At 39.6% G+C, this 21006-nt stretch overlaps 2 protein-coding genes and 1 long non-coding RNA gene across 4 annotated transcripts; all 3 read right to left on the bottom strand.

Annotated features, from left to right (window-relative positions):
* On the bottom strand, nucleotides 1-11839 carry LOC146514705 (uncharacterized). 2 transcript variants are annotated; one of them, XR_014875214.1, is made up of 9 exons: nucleotides 11738-11839; nucleotides 10752-10970; nucleotides 8579-8723; nucleotides 8408-8503; nucleotides 3593-3737; nucleotides 3232-3377; nucleotides 2468-2607; nucleotides 728-2123; nucleotides 1-589 (listed from the first exon to the last, which is right to left on the bottom strand). XR_014875214.1 is itself a non-coding variant. In XM_085167510.1 (8 exons), the coding sequence occupies exons 2-8, from the start codon at nucleotides 10849-10851 to the stop codon at nucleotides 1975-1977; spliced, it is 921 nt and encodes a 306-aa protein (XP_085023636.1). In that variant the 5' UTR covers nucleotides 10852-10970; nucleotides 11738-11839; the 3' UTR covers nucleotides 1-1974. The 2 variants fall into 2 exon arrangements, 1 of the variants encoding a protein (XP_085023636.1); XM_085167510.1 differs by having other exon boundaries at nucleotides 1-2123.
* Nucleotides 5672-8401, bottom strand: LOC146514706 (uncharacterized). Its single transcript, XR_014875215.1, has 2 exons — nucleotides 6366-8401; nucleotides 5672-6266 (listed from the first exon to the last, which is right to left on the bottom strand). It is a non-coding gene; the product is annotated as an uncharacterized LOC146514706 (long non-coding RNA).
* A 1895-nt stretch (nucleotides 11840-13734) lies between the features above and the next one.
* On the bottom strand, nucleotides 13735-19857 carry txnl1 (thioredoxin-like 1). Its single transcript, XM_085167512.1, has 8 exons — nucleotides 19593-19857; nucleotides 18669-18765; nucleotides 17252-17425; nucleotides 15713-15835; nucleotides 14887-14956; nucleotides 14570-14742; nucleotides 14082-14186; nucleotides 13735-14002 (listed from the first exon to the last, which is right to left on the bottom strand). The coding sequence occupies exons 1-8, from the start codon at nucleotides 19688-19690 to the stop codon at nucleotides 13973-13975; spliced, it is 870 nt and encodes a 289-aa protein (XP_085023638.1). The 5' UTR covers nucleotides 19691-19857; the 3' UTR covers nucleotides 13735-13972.
* Between the last annotated feature and the right edge of the window lie 1149 nt (nucleotides 19858-21006).

Raw genomic sequence — 21006 nt, 5'->3', positions numbered from 1 at the left:
GAGGCTGCATTCATTTATTTATTTCAACGTTCAAGGTCAACAAAACTGTAAGTGCTTCATTAAGAGTTAGTCAAGTTCTACTGTCAAACGTTATCATACTGTACAGTGAGGTTTAGTGCCCCAGCATGGATATACATGTACAAAAGCAAATACAAGTGCAATAACAAACAGTCTTAGAATATAAAACATGAATCTAATGCAATGACGTTTTTCCCACACATTTAGTATTTTTGGCCGGGTGTTTTGGCACTCTGGTATGACTACAATCTTATTTATTTATTTTAAATAAAAAAAAAAAAGGTTCATGATACTCAGCTAACATCAACTATCTGCAGTCCAAGAAGCTGGAGTTGGAGTTTCTCGTCCTGATTTCAGGACCAGAATCTGTCAGGACAAACAGCCGAACGACACTGAGCATCACCACAACAGTAAACTGTGCAGCGAGCCAGCTGATTAGCAGTAGGGATGGGTATCGTCTAGGTTTAATCCGATACCAGTGCCAAACCAGTACTTTTGAAACGGTGCCGGTGCTTAAACGGTGCTCAAACCGGTGCTTAAAGAATGGAGAACACACACTTTGTCCAAAAACCTCTTTATGTTTTTATTTTTAGCAGTCTCTTTTTTTCTGCAAAATGATAACCAAGTTAGCCTTTGCTGTTGATACAACATACCTCCTTTGGTTGATACCGGTGCTTAAACAATGGAAAACACAACTTTGTCCTAAAACCTCTCATGTTTAGCTGTTTTTTTTGTAAAAAGATAACAATGTTAGCCTTTTCTGCAGCTAGAGGGCATATATGGTTTCACTCTATCAAACAAGAAGACAGCCGCATGTAACTACGACGGTGTTTGCTAGTTCACCTTACGTGCATTAATTTAATAACGTGGTTAACATACTCAACGTAAATTACACACGAACAACATTAAGCTACTCACGCAGAGAAAAACGGCTGCTGCTGCCATCATCATCCGTCATCATTTCTGCTACACTGGCAGGGCTAGGGGCCAGGACTGTACTCTTCGGGTTTTTGGGGGATGTTGCAAACTCCGGGTCCGATAACAGGCACCACACCCGCAGTAGATGTGCACGGTGTGAGGTCTCGCAGCAAGCTATCAAATACGGTGCATTTCTCGGCTTTTAAAAAAACGCTATGCGTCACCGGGAGTTTCATCAGATTCGAGGTGTTACCTCCTTTGCACAGTATCACCTTAAAGCACTTGTTGCAGGCTGCTGAGTTTGCATCTTTCGCTGTGAAGTACAGCCAGGCTTTTGACCGCTTCGCCTTGGGCATTTTTAATCTGTAGCTCTGCTCCAAAAGAACGTACGTACCTGGGCCCGCCTACTATCCTTGCAAAGGTCAAATGATTGGCTAGAATCTAAAGTGTGTGACATCTGAAGAAAAAAAAAAAAAGCACCAAAATGTGCGCTGCTTTTCAGTCTGGTTACTACCGTTTATGTCAGAACCGGTGCCATACATCCCTATTTAGCAGTGATCGAACTTTCAAAATAAGAGCACAGGGATCATGAAGTCATGGAGTGTGAACTTGTCTCAGTGTCTCAGATGGATAAAAAACAAAAACAAAACAGAAATCAAAAATGAGCTGCTAAATATACTGCGGGAGCCACTAATAAACCTGCAAACTAAAGTGTGTGAGTGGGGAACACTGAAATACATGAATAAAGTACATTAAGATAAAATTAAGCAGTGTATTAAATAGTTGTAGTAGTTTTTAAAAGAATTTAAAAGTATTTTAAAGACGGTATTTCTATTTTCTTCAGTACAGCTGAAGAGCAGATAGAAAAGATTTGTGGGTTTCCTGCCTTCCCGTGCAATCTTTCTTCCACTGAAGAAATACATTTGTTCCCCATGCTGACAGATAAACTCTATTTAACATTTAGATCTACCTTCAAACATGACTGTGGAGGTAGTGGGAACATGTAACTCAGTGGGTCTGGGGAGGCACGAGTTTCGTTTAAGAAAGGACTCTGAACGTCCTGCCGTCGAGGGGTGACACCATCAGCCGTGCTGAGCCCGGGGAGTGGAGGGGGCGCCACTTGTTCCTCCAGAGCACCGTGAAGAATCTGGACACGAAAAGGATGCACGCCAGGACCAACAGCACAACTGCAGAGAGAAAACAAGCAGGGCACCTGGTGGTTAGGTCGGCCAAGGCTGGACATTAAATTAACTGAACTCCTCTCTGCCTCTGTTCACTGAATAAACTGATGATTCTTGTGACACAAGTTTATTATATTTGTGTTTCAGGGGTGACAAAAACAGATTCACTATTTTATAAAGTTTACACATTTCTAGTAGTTCATAAGCAGCATTTCAGTGGAGAAAGCAGCTTTTCCATGCATGAAACACCCGTATAATATTCAAATGGAACAGAAACCCCAAACCAAACAAAACAAAAAATACTGGCTCATTAATAATCATTATTGATAAATAAGTATTGCTGAACTCACCCATAAAGATGGCGTTCGGAGTGGGATCGGCTGGGTTGAAGTGCTTGTAGACGTTTCCGACCAGAGCCACGATCACCACCGGGTAGATTGTGAGGATGTTGCGCACCCAGCGGTCCAGCACCCAGTTCTCCAGAATGAACCTGCCATCATCAAACAGCTGAGACTGAAGCACAGTGCTCACACAACATTTCACCTCATCTACTATCGCTGCTGTTATAAGAAAGCTCAATATGGACTGCAAAACGTCTTTACTTTGTAAATTCTAAAAACGCTAAACCCAACTGGCTCATATTATCCATCTATGCACCAGCCAATGATCAGTGAAATCCAAAAATAAAAAAAGAAACAGAATACATTACAAGTTTACTGTGTAGCACTATAATAATGTCACACTATTAAGCATTAGTAAGTGGTTAATTCATCATTTTTATATATAAGTGTTTCTGTTTACTGTTGAAACAAACTGTTTGGAGATTCTCTCACAGACTTTTGTTCAGTTATGTGTGTTGTTCTTACACCAGTGTTTTGGGTTTTTTAGAGTCACAAAAGATGGAGGGAGATCACATAATTTAAGTGGCTTCTTAAGGGTGAACTTTAGTGCAAAGCAAACCTTTGCTTTCGTTTAAAAAAAAAAAAAATCAGATTTAACTGGTGAATCTATATTTGACTTTCTTCTGTCTCCCTGATCATAGAAATTATCTTCAAGGTAATTTCTTGTTAGCTCCCACATCCCTGTGCCTGAACCTCATCCACTCAGAGCTTACCATGCTATCACCTCTGCAAACAGGATGCACAGTGACGCAGTTGCTGCTGTGCTCTTATCCACACCCCACAGGTGGAGAACTACAGAGAAATTGATTAGAGAGGCGATAGAAGTCCATGTAGTGTAGACAGCCAAACCATTTTGGACCTGAAAAAAAGAAAATGAGACAAATAGTATCTTACTATTGCCTTTTGAGGACAGAGCTGACACTCATCTAACAAGTATTTGCCCCCTTCCTAATTTCTTTTTTTTAAAAACATATTTGCCATGGGTATTTTAATATAACCATTTGTCTGATGATCTGAAACACTAAAGTGTGACGAATATGCAAAAATCAAAGAGATTTTCACACTGTGTCCTACCAGTACTCTGAGAAAGGTCAGGTCTTTGCGATGGTATGTCTGTAACCAGAGTCCGTAGTAATCTGTGGCAAAGCAACAGAAGAACAGAGCGCTGTATCCGGAAACCGCTATCAGGATTAAAACGACCAAAGACGCAAGAACCATCCTGGAAGACAGAGAAACAGAAAGAAACAATGAATGCAATAAATAGGGGGCAGAAACGGCTCTGTAGGTAGAGTGGTGACCCCATGATCAGAAGGTTGGGAGTTCAAGTCCACTGAACGGCTACCCTGAGCAAGGTGCTGTCCCTACACACTGCTCCACTGCAGGCACTGGATTGGTGGCTGCCCACTGCTTAACTGAGTGAATGTGATTAATAAAGTACAGATTATTAAGTCACAAGGTCAGACATTAGAGACACAGAGCTGACAAAGGGGCAACAATTCCTTTTGTTATTAACTGAATGGTGCGTCCGCATTGTAGTAACTGAACATAATTTACCACAGTGACTTTCAGGCAAACTGAGCTTTCAGTACGTAATTGCATGTTCATTATTTGCATATTCATATTATTTATACTGCATTTTGGTCATTCTTATTTCATGCACTACTCATTATTCACAAACTAACATAAATGCTTCCATTCACAAAGATCTCAAAGGATATTTATTTGCCTTTCTGCAGCTATGCATAGTCACCTTGATATTTAGCATACTTTAGCACAGCTATCAGTATGATTCTTTGCACATCCATAATAAATCTTAATCACTAAGTGTGGTGATTTATTGAAACGTGCATGCATACAGTCTGTACATTTCTAATGAGCCTTAAAGGCAATGTCTGTTATGGCCATTGGCCATCTTTAATCTTCGTGTTTAAGGACACTCAAATCTCTTTGGATGTTTCTGACTTTTGTTCTGTTCTCTGTCCAGATGATTCCACACTGCTTCAGTAATGTTGACATCCAGGCTCTAGGCAGGCCAATCTGTGGGTTTTTCCTATTCAGGTATGTTTTTAATCTACTGGGAGTGTGTTTCAGATTCTTTCCATGATGAAAAATCAAGTCGTTGCCAATGACATGATTTTTTTGGATGGTATTACTTGATGGATCAAAATCTGCACATTGTGAACACATTTCTACGTTCACAATTCCATCAATTTGGAAAAGATTCCCAGCACCACTGGCTTAAATGAAGCCCCAAACCATAATAGAGATTACAGGTGGCTGTACACACTCATTGTTATACCTCTCTCCTGTCCTCCTCCATACATAATGATAATGAGCTGAACCAAAAACTTGGATATAAGTTTGGAAGTTTGGATTTGGATTCACCACTCCATCAGACCAGTTCAGACCAGTTCTTGTGAAATCTGGCATATGTCATCCTTCTCTTCCTTTCATAAGAATGGCTTCTTGGCAGCCACTCTTCTACCGAGACCATTTCTGATGAGGCTTCAGCCCTCAAAGGGCATCCACACAACTAGAAAAATTTGCATTTCCTGCGAAAATGCTGTGTGGATGCCTTAACGCTCAAGATGTCTGCTGAAAAAAGCTGAAAAAGTTGAAAGTTGAAAAAAATGTTGCCCTGAGCAGGATTTGAACCGGGCCCTTCGGGTCTGAAGGCGGCTACTCATCTCACTGAGCTAAAATCATTCTCACAAAGAAGAGGTGGAGAGACTGACCATTCTGCTGAAATGAGCAGAAGCTGCTGAGAATTGTGCTGATAAGAGGTGAAAAGGCTGAAAACTTTGCAGAAAAGAGGTGAATCAGAAGAATTTCTGCTGAAAAGAGGTAAAGAAGCAGAAAGTTGCGCTGAAAAGACATGAATTAGCAGAATTTCTGCTCAAAAGAGTTTTTTCTGAAAACAGCTGAGATTTGTGCTGACAAGAGGTGAAAAGGCTGAAAATTTTGCCGAAGAGGTGAATAAGCAGAATTTGGGCTGAAAAGAGGTGAAAATTCTGAAAATTCTGCTGAAAAGAGGTGAGTGAGCAGAATTCTGCTGAGAAGAGGTTTTTGCTGAAAACAGCTGAAAAAGCTGGGATTTGTGCTGAAAAGTGGTGAAAAAATTTAAAATCCTGCTGAAAAGAGGTGAATGAGCAGAATTTCTACAGAAAAGAGTTAAAAAAGTTTAACTGTTAACTGAAAGAAATGTTGCCATAAGCGGGATTTGAACCCCGGCCTCCCAGTCTGAGAACGGATGCTCATCTCACTGAGCTAAAACACAGCTCAGCCCGGCAAGGAAAATCAGTGAGGCCACTGATAATATGGCAGAAATGGGCAAAAAATATTGCAAAAATAATTATGAGCAAGTTATGAGCACCAAAAGTCATAGCTGGCATTAGCAGAAAGAGGAGAATTTTTTAAAGTTTGAATGGAGAAAATCGGCTGACAATTCTGCTGAAATGAGCAGAAGCTGCTGAGAATTGTGCTGATAAGAGGTGAAAAGGCTGAAAATTTTGCAGAAAAGAGTTGAATCAGCAGAATTTCTGCTGAAAAGAGGTAAAGAAGCAGAATGTTGCGCTGAAAAGAGATGAATCAGCAGAATTTCTGCTCAAAAGAGTTTTTTCTGAAAACAGCTGAGATTTGAGCTGTTTTCAGCAAAAAACTCTTTTCAGCAGAATTTTCTGAATTTTCACTTCTTTTCAGCCCAAATTCTGCTTATTCACCTCTTCTGAAAAATTTTCAGCCTTTTCACCTCTTATTAGCACAAATCTCAGCTGTTTTCAGAAAAAACTCTTTTGAGCAGAAATTCTGCTGATTCAACTCTTTTCTGCAAAATTTTCAGCCTTTTCACCTCTTACCAGCACAATTCTCAGCAGCTTCTGCTCATTTCAGCAGAATTGTCAGTCTCTCCACTTTGTCTTTGTAAAAATGAGTTTGGCTCAGTGAGATGAGCAGCTGCCTTGAGACCAAGAGGGCCAGGTTCGAATCCTGCTCACAGCAACTTTTTTTTCACCACTTTTCAGCAAAAAAAATCTGCTTCTTCACCTGTTTTCAGCAAAATTTTCAGTTTCTTCACCACCATACAACTTTAACTTTTTCAGCTTTTTTCAGCAGACATCTTCAACATTAAGGCATCCACACAGCATTTTCGCAGGAAATGCAAATTTTTTTCTAGTTATGTTTTCTTCTCTGTGGTGGCTGGAACAGCACATCATTTCATGCTGCACTGCACTGACTATTGTTTTGTTAGTATTCACAGTATAGGATGATCATCCTAAATTGTCCTGTCTGAATTTTTGTTTGGTCGCCAAGTGTTACAAAGTCCGATACAGAGGAACCACTGTTTTGGAGCCATCATCAAAGATATAACATCAGTTCTGGCTCAAACGAGTTCCAGTTATTTGCATGACTCAGTCTGGATGAACAGCTCGTCCTACAAGTGCTCGAGCTCTGCTAGTAACACATGTGGAATTTATTCCAGTCTTCACAGACACACCTGGTCTGGAACCATCATTTGTTTTTCCAAGAGCACAACGAGCCAAAACACACCTGCGAGGTCTAACCCACCAGCAGGGTGATGAGAGTGTATCAGATGAACTTGAGTGCAGAGAGACGCACAAGTGAGAAAAAACAAGTGTTCAGCATATGTGAGAACTACTTCAGGAATGTTGAAAAAGCTCCAGTTTACGACCTCATGAAGCTCGTGGAACAATTTAAACCATGTGCTGCTCTTGCTAAACCTTTTTCTCTTTAACTAAACTTTAACTCCAGGGTCCATTCCTTCTTATTATGTCTCTGATACGACCACATGTATAATTTAACAGTCTTGAAGTTTTCAATTTTGTACTGTGCTGCAGAAAAATAGTAAAAACAAATTAAACTCCTAGTAAGCAGAACCCAGCCAGGGTGGAGCCAAAAGCCACAAATGGATAACTGCTGAGGTACATTAGGAAAGACATGCAGTGCTAAATCAAATATGTAGAATAAGATATTCATACTGGATTGGCTGGAGCTCTTGTAAACAGCAGACAATGTATCAGCTGATATTAACCATCCAACAATAAATCAGTAATGGCATATATGAGCATCTTAAAAGTAAAGGCGAGACAGGAAACACAAAAGTTTAACTACATCATGAGTGTTATGAGTTTGTTCACCACACTCTGCAACTTTCCTGTTAGGAATGCCACAAACACAACAGCTAGCTGCTCCAAGCAGACTCAGGCAGTATGGAAATGAGTAATCTATGACTTAGTGCAGCGACAACACAAGATCACACCTGTATTGTCATATCATACATATCATCGTAAGGACTCATTGGATTTTTAAAATCACAAAATATTGATATTTGTCTAACAAAAAAATCCCAAATCAATCGGGTTATAGCAGATATATGGTGTGTGCGACAAATTGAAAGAGAAGCAAAGACAAGAGCACAGGAGACTCTGAGCGGTAACCTGCTGCACATCCTTTCCAGCTCAATCTCTGACTAGGGTGATTAAGGATAGAGATGGAAATGTACTAATGAGTGAAGTGAATGTTGTGAGAAGATGGAAATGTACTCTGAGGAGTGCATAAATGAAGAAAATAACAGAGAGAGAAGAGAACAGATGAAAAGTTAGTGATTCATGAATGCATATTTAGTAGGGAGGAAGTGAAGGCAGCTATGTAGAGGGTGAAGAGTGGATAGGCAGTTAAGCACTTTGGAGACAAATATAGAGAGACAAGGACATTTATAGAAGAAGGATTGTGGATATGTTGGATAAAGGATGCTGAATATGGATCTAGGGACTCTGGCGACAGGGTGAGATAAGAGGTGGATGTGGTGACCCGTAAAGGGAGCAGCCAAAAGAAGCATAAGAACAGGTAGTAGTAAATAAAATGAAGACATACTCTGCGTCCCACAGCAGGAGCCATATAATGTTCAGCACCATGTTGGAGAGCCAGCAAATATGGAAGCCGTAGGGCAGCAGACACTGAGCCCAGGATCTATTAACAGAGAGAGAAATATCAGTTTCATCCTGTGTGTTTAGATTTAGTCCAGCTGTTTTGATGCTAGCTTACCCTCTGCATGTGTATGAAGTGATATAAATCACCATCAGGGTGAGCCAGGTATAGATAACGCCCCAGATGGAGAAGGTCCAGCCAGCTGGAGTGATGCCTGTCTCATAGCGGGCTGATACATTTCCTGTAGAAGTATGAAAGGGACCTGGAAAACAGACAGAGAGAGAATAAACAAATGTGCACTGGTGGAGTTTGCATTCCAGTTCCAGCTGGTTTGTTTACAGGGGCGACAAAGCAGCAAACACAAAGATGGAAGAAAACTGATGTGATGTGACTAGATGTTACAGGGGGAAATGCAGAAAAACAGAACTACTTCAGCTGGATTAAAGAGAAATGTGTCAGATCAGCAGGGTTACTGCTTACTGACTGATGAACTTCTACCCATCTTTACGTCTGAGAAACCCAGTCATGTTACAGACTTGTTTCCAATCAAACGGTTAGTTGCAAAATGTTCCTCCAGTTTGTTTGTTTTTTGGTACCACTTACTTTTCCAAACTTTTATTTACCTGTTCCAACTTTTTGGGACTATGTTTGTTAAATTAGCAACATCTTAAATGTGAAGTAAACTAAAGAAAGTCCTCATTTTGTTTGTAGATGTTCCCTTTGAGCCTTTATAACTACTCAAACATAAAGACCTTTATTAAGTAGTAAAATCACTGATGAATAATAAGCTACAACAAAAAAAAACTGACCTTTACTTCGTCATTTTGAAAGCATCACAGAATTCTGAGAACGGCTCTCCTACTTTTTAAAAAGTACCTCACAGGAAAAGATCTTAGGTTAACAGGGAGACAATGTTCAGGTTTATACAACTTCCTAAGTCTTAGTTTAGTTAGTTTAAAGGCTCAGTTGCTGCAGCCCTTACAGTGTTTCCTCCACCAACTGGTACTCCTAAGCAGAACTCAAACTTAAAGCAGATGCAGAGCTGCTGCCATGTCCTGCCACAGTGAGGCTCGAGAGCAGAACAAGGAGTACAAGAGGCTTGCTGCAGTCCAAGATGGAGGAGATTCACTTCAGGAGCAGCTGATTATTATGTTCAGTTATGCGTCAGTCACAAAAAGGCTTGGCAAACACATATGCATTCAATTCATATAACAAAGTGTGTGTTCCTCCTTTTGATGCGTGCACACATAACAACCTCCTGCCATAAAAAAATCTAAATCTGTCCTAAACACTGTGATTTCTGGGTGCTCCACTTTCCTCCCACGGTCCAAAGACATGACTGTAAGAGGCAAGGCTGTAGGTGTCAACATGAATGTGGACGATGGTTTCTCTGTGACGGACTGGTGACCTATGCAGGGTCACCTCTCCTAGGTATAAACATCAATGTGTCCTAATTATGAGGACTATTTTTCGTTTCCATTAATGTAATGCACTTCTATTTTAGCAAGCAGGCTTAAATTTAAAGTGTACGTTTTAAACTACCTCTTTGTCTCAAGCTCACTGTTTCTCTGCTGCAGAGTAGCTCTTACACTTTTTACATGAATCACAGTGCCTGCTGCTCCTAAAAGATCTCTAACATAATGACTTAATATCTATCATTACATAAAACAAATTGATCACTGTAAAAACTGTGATTAAAATAGAAAAAAGTGGATACACTGTTACTATTTGCCAGCTCACTGAGGAAGGAAATGAGTCTTATCCATGTGGGAGCCCAGCGGAGCATTTCCTCGGCCACACCCTGAATATATATATAAAAATAAATAAATCACTGTTGGATCTTTCCCGTCCAGCAGAACCAGTGGGCGGAGGGATACCACAGTCACTATTCCTACACTTCACGTAGACTATTTATTAGGATAAAATAATAAAAACTTCGTACTAATAACTGGTTAATTTGAGCCCCCTCTCAAAACTATAACAAACTCTGGGAAGTTTGTGAGCTGTGTTATTGTTACTCCTGCCAGTTAGCAGTACCAGCTATGTAAATGAGCAGTCCTGGAAATGACGGCTCACTGGTTTGTGTAACATGCTTTGGTGACATAACAGCTGCAGTAAACAGTTAACAAAACTTCTGAAAACACAGCTTTTGTGAAGGCAGAAAACTAAAACCAGAAATAAAACACCGAGAATGTACTACCGTGTGCAGTTTTAACAGTCTTGCAGTTTTGTTTTTAATCTTTTTTGAGCTCTGTGAAACTCACTTCTTGAGCAGCGATATTTCACCTACCTTTGCCCGTTCCGGCCAAAGCGTTAAAGATTAAAACGGCAACAAAAACCACAGCACACAGGATTATGACGAGAATCCGCAGAATATTGACGTCCTTCATTTTGTCTTTCTCGCTGCTTCGTGCCTCGGTGTGTCCTCTTCAACTGTCAGGGAGCAGCGGACAGAGCTAAACGGACCCGAACGTGACGCCTTCACATGCTCCACGTAAACGCCCACAGCCTTAGAGGGAAAAAGGAGAAGAAGAAATGCAAATGTGTTGTGCTCACGTTTCAACACAGGTAAACCTTGACTTATATATTCATGTAAATGTTATCGATAGGTTAAACTAAAGTAACTGCATCGTAGTATAATATATAATTACATATATGAGAACATGCAGTGTAATGGCGTCCTCTTCAGGCAGACCGTGAACACGATCCAGCTTATTTAATGCAGTCTGTTGAGCATGTTTCACAACTTAATTGAAGTTTAAAAGTTGTTCAACACCATTTTTAGATACATAGTGTGACACATAGTGTCCGTTGAACTGGTTGATAACAAAATAGCGAATTTCCCCCCTCATATTTACATCCCATCATACAACAAATAACGTTTATTGATTTTGTTCTGATACGCTTAGTCAGAGGCATGGTGCAAGGTTGTGCATCTGCTCACATCATTCACAATCTGTCTAACCTGAACAGTATTTCCATCAGCACGTCGGAGGAAACAGTAACAAAACAGTGGGATCTGCACGTGTTAGTAATTACATTAAACAGCGAAAACAACTGCAAACTTCTAAATATAAATCTGTTTAAAAGAACAATTCCTGACATTAGCATTAGTTGAGAACAGATTTTAATATGATTTCAATATAAATTAAAAGATATAAATGAATTTAAGAGCTTTTTTAAGAATGAATAGATGGTAAATCGATGTAATGTTTGAGCCTATCCCTCTGTCTCTAGCCCACTGTTGCTCTGCTGAACAGAGCCGCTCTTACTCACCACACTAAATGTTTGGCAGGGAGCAGTTCTAGAAAAAGCTGCAGGCTTATAATCGGTCCTTTTGAGTCCCGTTTTATAACCGAGCACCACGGGGAAGTTAGTGACTCACGCCAGTTACCAGAAGCAGCTACGTAACAAATGTGTAGTCCTGGAAATGACAGCTCATTGCTTTGTGTAACATAGCTAGGTGACATAACAGCTGCAGTACGCGGTTATAAAAGCTATGAAAATACAGTTTTTGTGAAAATGCATCTTTTAGTGATGTTCGCCACATTCCCACTGAGTTCCTGTTAAGGGCTCGAGCCCCTAGTGTCCAGTCATTCCAGTATCCATGTGTGTGGGCACTGAGTCGTGTTATCATGAACTATCCCACTACTGCTAGCGTTGCCCTGAGGCAACAAACCACATTTCCATGCCTCACACTGGCCCTTCAAAATAAACAAACTTTTTTTTTTTTCCAAATAATGCTACGAGGCACATCTCTTTCCAATAAAATGATGAGTTGAAGGTGGTGACTTTAAGTTTTGGGGGCGGGGGGGACGACCCCTTTCTGCAAGATGAGACATCTCCATTAGGAGGTAAGATAAAGATCACTATTCTACATGTTTAAAGTGAAATAAATGTATATAAAAATACTTGTTTGTGCATTAATATGTTAAGAAGTATATTTGGTTGTTTGTTCTACTTTTTGAAATTTATTTATACAGTAAAACTGTTAATTTTCACTTGTTGCCTCAAGGCAACACTGTGTAGTTAGCCTAATTTTTCAGGCAATATAATGCATTAGCATATGTGTGTAGAGCTGTGTTTGTGTGCATTTATATGATCATAGCCAATGTTTTTTACTTTTACTTTACTTTTTTTTTGAGGGACACAGGCAGTCAGGGGTCAGTTGGTAAAGTAATTGTATGTGTGTGACGTGTATTACTTATTGTTGTGGGGACACAAATCTGTTTACACACTCACATTGTGAGGTCTCGCTTACTTTATGGGGACAAATTGCAAGGTAAATCATTACATTTTAGGGTGAAGGCTTGAGTCAGGGTTAGGTTCAGGCAGGGACTTGTGATGGGTAGGCTCAGAATAAGTCTCCAGGAAATGAATGTAAGTTAATGTAATGTCCCCAAAAGTGATGGAAACACATCGTGTGTGTGTGCGTGCGCGTGCATGGGGTTAGGGTCAAATGTTGGATGTACTTTGGTGTTTTATTGTTCTGTGAAATGTTTACATTGTTTATTTATTGTTTGTTTATTTGTTCATCCTTATTGTACTAATAAAACATATTATAGAATAACTTGGTGTTTGACTACCCTTGCCACACAGTGTTGCCTTGAAGCAACAAACCAAAATAAGTAAAAACATTACGTATAAAAACACAAGGAAACATCAGAAATCAGTTTCTAGCAGATGATCAGCAACTGGTTCATTTGTGCTGCCATGTGCAGTTAGCTTCTTCAGCCAGTAGGTGTGAATCATGTCTGGCTCTGGTGCTGTCCAACTCTTCATACTTAATACGATCTGTCTGTCTACACAGGTCAGTCTGCACTGAGGACACCTGTAGGTTTCAGTCTGATCCTTTTCATCCCAGTAGCTTTTAGTACAGTTCATACAGTAGTTGTGTCCACAGGGAATAGTCACCGGGTCCTTCAGGAGAAACACTCAAACATATTGAACAGCAGAACATGTTCTGATCTAAACGAATAGTTAGCGCTGACATTTCACCTCTCAGAAACACGGAGTGCAAGAAACGTTATCACCGAGAGGAAAGAGCAAGTGGATTTTCAGGTCATGGCTGATACCTATGAGAGGAATAGTTTGAGTGGTGATAAAACTGAAAGCACATTTTGTTTTCCATTTTTCAGGTTGCAGCTTGTCATGCATCAATAAACCAATACCATTTGTTCTGACTCAATAATAGTAAATAATAGTATAACCTTCCAGCAGCCATGTCTTCGTGGTGTTACTACTACTAAAAGAAATCAATACTGACGCACGTGCCTTTGAAAAAGGATCGTGTTTTATTTACAGAGGTTCCATCAGAATTAAAATACAAATGATTTATAGACTCCACAGGTGGAGCATTCATTCAGAGCTCGAGGAGGACAGTTGGAGGCCCTGTGTGTTTGTGTGTGTTTGTATGTGAGCATCATGTGTGTGTGACAGCTTTGGCAGAGAGGGGGAAAGTCCTTGGATGCATCTTCAGCCTCCTCCTCATCCTCCCCTTCGTTCTCCTGCTCAGTGACTCTCGCCTTTCTTCCCTACGACCTGCATGGGGACAAAACATGGGTGAGTGTCAAACACTGCTCTACACAAATGAGCACAGGCTGCTGCAGCTGCTCCTCACCCTTTTGAAATCGTTCATGTTAGTGGCCTGCACCGGAGTGCCTATGAATGTCAGGTAGTTGATTTTTGTCGTCTCCTCGTCTCCTTGGTTTGACTTAATGAACAACTGAAGGGGAAAAAAGCAAGAAAATGCATTTAACAATTCAACAAAAACACACAAAAATGTTTTTCTTTAACTGTTCATTGATTCTGCCAGTGTGCAATGTGTCCATAGGGCAACCCTTCCCAAGCTACTTCTCCAAATTCCTCCAAGAGGGAAGTCTTTTTCCTATAACTCACAATTTTGGTAATCATCCCACAAATAAACCTCTAAAAGCTTTTCCCCCCACCTACAGGATTTACTTCTATTGTATATACTTGAGCATTTTTGCCGTTTGCATCACGGCCTCTTCTGCTGCTCATTAACAACCTTCTTAAAATACATTTCTAATGCATTACGATCTAACCGCAGTAATGTTTCAGAGGTACTGTTGGTAGTCGGGTCCTTACTGTAACACTCTGTACGTTCTGAAACTTGACGTAGCGCAGAGGAATCAAACCGTCTTCTTTGTAATCTTCCTCAGACAGCTCCAGAGTCTGAGTGGCTTCGCTCCGCTCTGCGTCGTCGAACCCCATCGACCGAGGGAGATTGATAAACACCTTCACCACCTTAGGGGCTTGGGCTGACAGAGAGTGAAAAATAAAGAAAAAATGAGACACAGAAGGAAGAAGATGATTTTTTTACTATTTGGAAACTGACAAAGTTCATATCAGCGCCTCCAGATACTCCAGAGGCTGTGATTAATGTCAGCAGGAGAAACACTCACCGAAGTCTGAGGACAGTAGTTTCATAGAGAAGAGCTTCACAGGCTGATTGAAGGCGATCGTTATCAACAACTGGACAAGATTTAAAAAGGAAAACATCCATCAGGTTGATGCTCCACATATAACAAAGTTTATTAAGGAGGTAAACAGAATGAGAGCAGACTAAGGGTTTCAGTTAGTTTTAGCTTTGTTTCAGTTTCCTGAACAAACCTGAGAGTTTCAGTTTATTTTGTATTGTTTGAAAATGTCTAAATGTCGAGTCTGTTAGCTTTAGACATTATGATATGGGTGGGATTTGTTAAATCAATAAATATAATCAGCAAAGCCTCTCGTGATGGTTATGTTGTCTGAAATGAAGATATTTGTTGTATATCTTTGTTTCATTTTTTAAATGCACAATACGTTTTAGCTAGTTTACATTCTGTTTAAAAGTGTCATGAACATAAAGAGAAAAAAATCTAAATTCAGGGTCATTAAAACCATATGCTAAAAATTTCTCTCTTGAGTATTCAGGAGACAAATATTAGAAAGAATAAGAAAAAACAATTATCAGGAACACCACCAAGTATCATGATACTTGGTGGTGAAAATGTGACGATACATTTTCAGGGGTTTATCCTCATATAAAAATATGAGGATAAACCCCTGAAAATGTATCGTCACATTTTAAGAGGTCCAAACAAATTAAACATGTTTTTAAGAGACAACTCATCTATTAGGCATTCTCAATGTGAAACCAGCTTCTTTGCGGAAATAACATCCAGGCTGAGCGGGGTACTGATTTCGTGAGTAATGTTTAAACTTCCCGCATGAAGCGAAAAATCAAACCTGTTCATCGCAGTCAGACTCCAGGTAGGACGAGTCTTTGATCAAACAGTTGTCGAAGCCGCAGTCGTCGCTCTCGTTGAGGCACTCGCAACCGGCTTTGTTCACAAAAGGCATGAGGTCCATCTGAAACACAGCAGAGGAGGCAAACTCATTTATTCAGTTCAAACTTCGTGTACGGCTCGATATTTATGGATATTTATTTACATACACATTTATTTAACCCTTTCATTCATCTGTTGCAAAGCTTGCACGTGTTTTCACACAGAGTTGGGCTATTTATGGTATTTTTCTATCATTTTTTACTGAATCAGAGAGTATTACTGTCGAATCAGTGCTTACATTGGTTTAGTACAGAGTATGGCTGGATGATGTTTAGTTTTTGAAACGTATGAGTGGATTATCAAGATAAGATTAGACAGTATTATTAATGGTGACATGATGTGCTGGTGAATCATCTAAACACTAACTCAAACTTTAAAGGTACATCTTAACTTATAATGTCATAAGTGGCAACAGGTGACAAAGTTCAGCCGCTGTGAGGAAAGAAAGCTGACAAAACAATGCTTTTTATCACAGATAACAGTTTGTTGGTCTGTTTTTGTGTGGACTTTGTATTTTATAACTTTATCTTTTATTCAAACTTAATTATTAAACACAGAAGTTACACATTAAGACAAAATAATTAACTTGTTTAGGAAGCAGTAGACGAAACAGCTCCTGTGTTAGGTGAGGTAAAACACACATTTTTGTCAATAGTCCGGTGGTTTAGCAGTGACTTCAGTTCCTTGTTGGAAAGAGCTGCCAGCACTTGAAATAGTGAAAATGTTATGCTGTCTGCTTGGGGGCATGGCCCACTGCCATCTACCACAAATAACACACCATCACTGATGAGAACCCTCATTAAAGCCTAAAGGGTACTAAAAAAATGTAAGAATGTCTTATTGGGTTTGATGAAAATTGACATAAGAACTATTAAATATGAACTTTGATGGCATTTTATTTTAACTAAAGTTCATTTTTAAAAAATGATGCTATCTGACATGCTGCTTTTCTAAATAATACCACAATGAATATATATCTTACACTAAAAAAATACAGAAATATGGGACAACTGAATTGACTCACACCTTTATTGGTAGTCAAGTTGGCTCATGATGCACAGGTCCAACTTTTTCAAATGCTGATGTAAAGTTCTGATCAATAATCATCTTAAATCAATAGCTTTATTTCTCACTGTGAGGAAGAGACTGTGAACCATTCTTTACACCAGGCTCAGCTTAAACAGCTTTTTTAACTTTGTAAAATAACTCAGGAGAAATGTAAATATAGGGGAACATACTGAGCTGGCATTCGTAAGCCAAAGCACATCCCTAAAGGAGACAATGACTAATGACCTTTTCCCTAACTTCGTGACTGCTGTCTTCAACTAGCAATAAATGCACAGATTATTTCTTTATTTGAACACTGCTGATGGCCAGCGGACAATCCAGCTGTCCTCTCATCAGCAATCGAAAGCCATCAGGAACGTTATGCACTCACATATCCCTTAGGAATGTCGGAGTCCTCGCTATTTCCAGGGTCGTTCTCTGTGTGCTGTTTGATCTTCTCCTCCAGACCTGCAGCGTCTGCTCCTTGGTACTGATCGACCCGCACCCGGTTCCTGAAGAACAGGAACGTTGGTGTCGCTGAGATGTTGTTGGCTGCGGCGGTTGCCTGAGGAAATTAGAAAAAAAATATATTTAAAATTCAGAATATAATCAGAATTTAGTGCAACTAAACTTGCCTGTTTGGGTCTCACTATTGACCGGCACCACATATGTCTATTATTTCATAACCCCCGACAGAAGCTACATTTCTGCTGCTCTGACCTAGTCTGCAGAGGATGATGATGACGACTTCAGGGATTGTGGACGATCAGTAATATTGTCAGTTAGGTCACAGTTAAGTTTGAGCTTGTTTCCCATTAATAGATGAAAATCAATATTCATAGTAAATTTGGTCTGCTTCCCACACCCTCCCCCTTTTGTTTTTTTTTTGTATTAATTTCATGAAACCATAGAAATCAACCATCAGTATGACAATTGTTTGACTTATAGGCCACCAATGTATCCCATCTGGGCTGAAATTTGGAACCTTTTAAATTTTTTTGTAGCCTTTTTGAGCCCTCGTGACTTCATAAGTGCAGGAGACATCCCAATTAAACTTTCAGGGTTGAAAAACACGATACAAAGTATGTGGTACAACTGCTCTGTGGGCTACTCTTGCTTGTGTTGTTGTAGAGCCGTCAGCTGGCCATGGAGAATAGCAAAGAGTGTTAAAAAGAATGAGTCCTTATAAATCTCCCATAGATGCCATTTTTGCCCAGTCTTTCTTATTGTTCAATCATGAACTCTGACCTTAACTAAGGCAAGTTAAGGCGAACCTTAAGTTCTTTAGATGGTGTTCTGGAGTAATTTTGCTGCGCTGGCCACTCCTTAGAAAGTTCAGCACTGTTCCAGGTTTTCTCCATTTGTGGATAACAGCTCTCACTGGGGTCACAAAGATTTCGAAGTGGCTTTTTACCCTTTTCAGACTGACAGACATCATTGACTCTGTTTCTCAGCAGTTCTTGAGTTTCTTTAGCTTGTGGCATGATGTCTTGCTTTTTGAGATCTTTTATCTTACTTCACTTTGTCAGACAGGTTCTATTTACATGTCTTGACTCATCAGGTCTGACAGTAATTCAGCCTGGGTGTGGCTAATGAAAATGAACTCAGCTTTCCAAAAAATGTGGCTAATCCCACTTAATAAAGGAGGCAATTACTTTTTCACACAAGGCTATGTAAGTTTGGGTGGCTGTATTTACTCATATTTTTACTCATTTTGTAGAGAAAAAATACAGTGCTTGGTCACAGCACTGTATTTTTCTTGTTTCAGGACTGCACAGGATGTCAACAATGTGGTGAATCAGACTCACCTGACAGACGTGAACATCTACTTCGAGGAAGACGACCTGTGGGTATTTGTTACTCAACATGTTGAAAGCTGGAGCTATTCTGATGCATGGCCGGCACCTGAGGAGGAAGGACAGATCAGGTTAGTGGTCAATTCTAGTCTCACGATGGATCACTGCATCAATTGTTGCAGCACGTGTCCTGCAAGATGTGATGAAAATCTGCCACACACAATAACACTGCTCAGTGAAGCTAATACAAGCTTAACTTACTCCTTTATTTATTATAATATCATAAAAACCTTTAGTAGAATGTAAACTAATAAATGAATTACAAGTTTTAATGTTGGTCTAAACTTTTCATTTAGACCTTTTTGCTGCTGTTGTGGGTACCTGAGTTTACCCCCAGGACAAGAACCTAGCATTATCATCATTTAATGTGTCCCAAACGAAAGACATAACCTTTAACTTTAGATACTTTAAACTGATTATTATCACTATTGATCTGCTGTCTTTTCATCAGCTTAACAGGCCTATAGATCAATCAAAGCCTCTTACAATCAGAGTGTACATAAAATCACACAAAGACCTGAAAACCCGCACGTAACAGATCATTTGTTATGCCAGTGGTAGTAGTTCTGCTTTTCATGAGGGCAATGCTACAGTAGAGCTCATTCTATTTAATCAGCCAGCTCACTCACACACCTCAGCAGCCAAGTTGCTGTAATACTGCCGTGTCATTGTAAGCAGCAGCGCTAGTGAGCTAACGCCTAGCTCACTGCTAGCATAACGCTAGCATGCCGGCCGTAATTACAATACAATAAACGCTGCCGGTGAGAGAAATATTCAGCTCATGTCACCTCCTCAAAGCAGCTAAGCGACTATCCCTGAATGTTTCTCAGTCATATCCCGAAACTAAGGATTAAGTCTCGAGGGGCCTGAGCTTACCCGGCCATTGTGAACTTCACCACGGCGAGCCTGGAGCCGGCGGCGGCTAGCTCCGGCTGGAAGTCCGGGTCGCTCCCGATCACTTTAACGCCTACCATGGTGCAGTGTGCTGCTGCGATGTGAGGCGGTTACCCGGGTGGTGTTCAGAGCGAACAAACAGGGCAACCTAACAAATATACGGTGTTTTGTTTTTAGCCTTCTGTCGGTGTGTTAGCCGACTAGCCGTCACACACTACAGTTACAGTGCGTTGCTCCAGGATGTGACTCCTGATTGGCTACTACACAACCGGAAAGGTAGGGCTTTCTTCTTCGTCCTTGCCGAGTCAGTGTCCGTACGTTATATTGGCCTCAACAGGTTAAAGAAAGAACAACAAAAATCTTAATTATTAGGGGAAACAGAAGTGCAAATTAAATCAAACGCTGGTCTCATAAATCTTACAAATTCAGTAAAGAATTTGTAAGATTGAATAAATAAATAAATAAAGGACAAAAAAGGAAAATGTGCTTTTTGATCCAAAGCTCACATGTTGCAAATTTCATTTACTTCTCACCACTGAATTTTGTAGAGAAAATAATGGACTGCTCCATAAATTTAGCTAACTATATATGCAGTGCAAAATGAAAAATAACATGGCCATTAATGCAATAAATAAATAAAATTAAATCCACATACATACATACAATACATTAATTAAATTGAAAATTAAAAAAAAGAAAAATTATGAAATTAAAAGGCAAAGTACATGAACAATAAAGAAACAATGGACAAATGAAGAACATGAAAAATGAAATAATTAAGAAAAGACAATTAGAAAAAAGAAAATTCATCACAATACACTTTACAGACTCATAAATTCTAACATTATTATTAGTAGTATTAATATCATCATCATCATCATCATCATTACTTATTATTATTATTATGATCTTAGATATGTTGCAGTTTTTACCATTTTTAGGCACTTTTAGGCGTTCATAGTAAATAGTAGGTCGGGTGTTATACATATACAAATAAAAAAAAACATAATTATAATGAGTATTTGTAGAAGAGCTGAGCCTCATATTAAACCGATCAAAAAAGATTTATGATTGACAGGGAAATAAAGCACATACATTTGATCTTTAAATATTTTTTATACTTGCTAATCTGTAGAATCTCTTTAGGTGTCACTGTTGTACAACAACGGAGGAGACAATCAGCGCTGGCAAAGTATTTTGATAACATAAAAAGGCACCAGAAGCATCGGCAGCATGTAAACTCTCAGATTAAGAAATTTTTTTAAAAAAAAGATATTGTTAAACACAGCCTTTGGTGTAATGTTGCCCCATTACACTTTCCCATGGAATTGCACTGGGTTTTAAGAATTGAGAGTTAGAGTGACACAGTGACTTAGGCTTTAAATCAAAGCTAAAC

The sequence above is a fragment of the Neolamprologus multifasciatus genome, chromosome 7 (assembly GCF_963576455.1).
Source record: "Neolamprologus multifasciatus chromosome 7, fNeoMul1.2, whole genome shotgun sequence".
In the NCBI taxonomy this organism is placed as follows: domain Eukaryota; kingdom Metazoa; phylum Chordata; class Actinopteri; order Cichliformes; family Cichlidae; genus Neolamprologus; species Neolamprologus multifasciatus.
The sequence above is the reverse complement of the archived record's forward strand: the minus strand, read 5'-3'. Positions and strand labels throughout refer to the sequence as shown.

Excerpts from the sequence above, each read along its gene's own strand:
- LOC146514705 (XM_085167510.1), bottom strand. The coding sequence starts at position 10,851 with ATGAAGGACGTCAATATTCTGCGGATTCTCGTCATAATCCTGTGTGCT. Across the intron at positions 8,724-10,751 it reads TTTGGCCGGAACGGGCAAAG|GTCCCTTTCATACTTCTACA; the intron begins GTAGGTGAAATA and ends TCTGTTTTCCAG. Across the intron at positions 2,608-3,231 it reads TTTGCAGAGGTGATAGCATG|GTTCATTCTGGAGAACTGGG; the intron begins GTAAGCTCTGAG and ends TGATGATGGCAG.
- txnl1 (XM_085167512.1), bottom strand. The coding sequence starts at position 19,690 with ATGGTAGGCGTTAAAGTGATCGGGAGCGACCCGGACTTCCAGCCGGAG. Across the intron at positions 15,836-17,251 it reads CCGACATTCCTAAGGGATAT|ATGGACCTCATGCCTTTTGT; the intron begins GTGAGTGCATAA and ends GCTGTGTTTCAG. Across the intron at positions 14,743-14,886 it reads ACTACTGTCCTCAGACTTCG|CCCAAGCCCCTAAGGTGGTG; the intron begins GTGAGTGTTTCT and ends ACTCTCTGTCAG.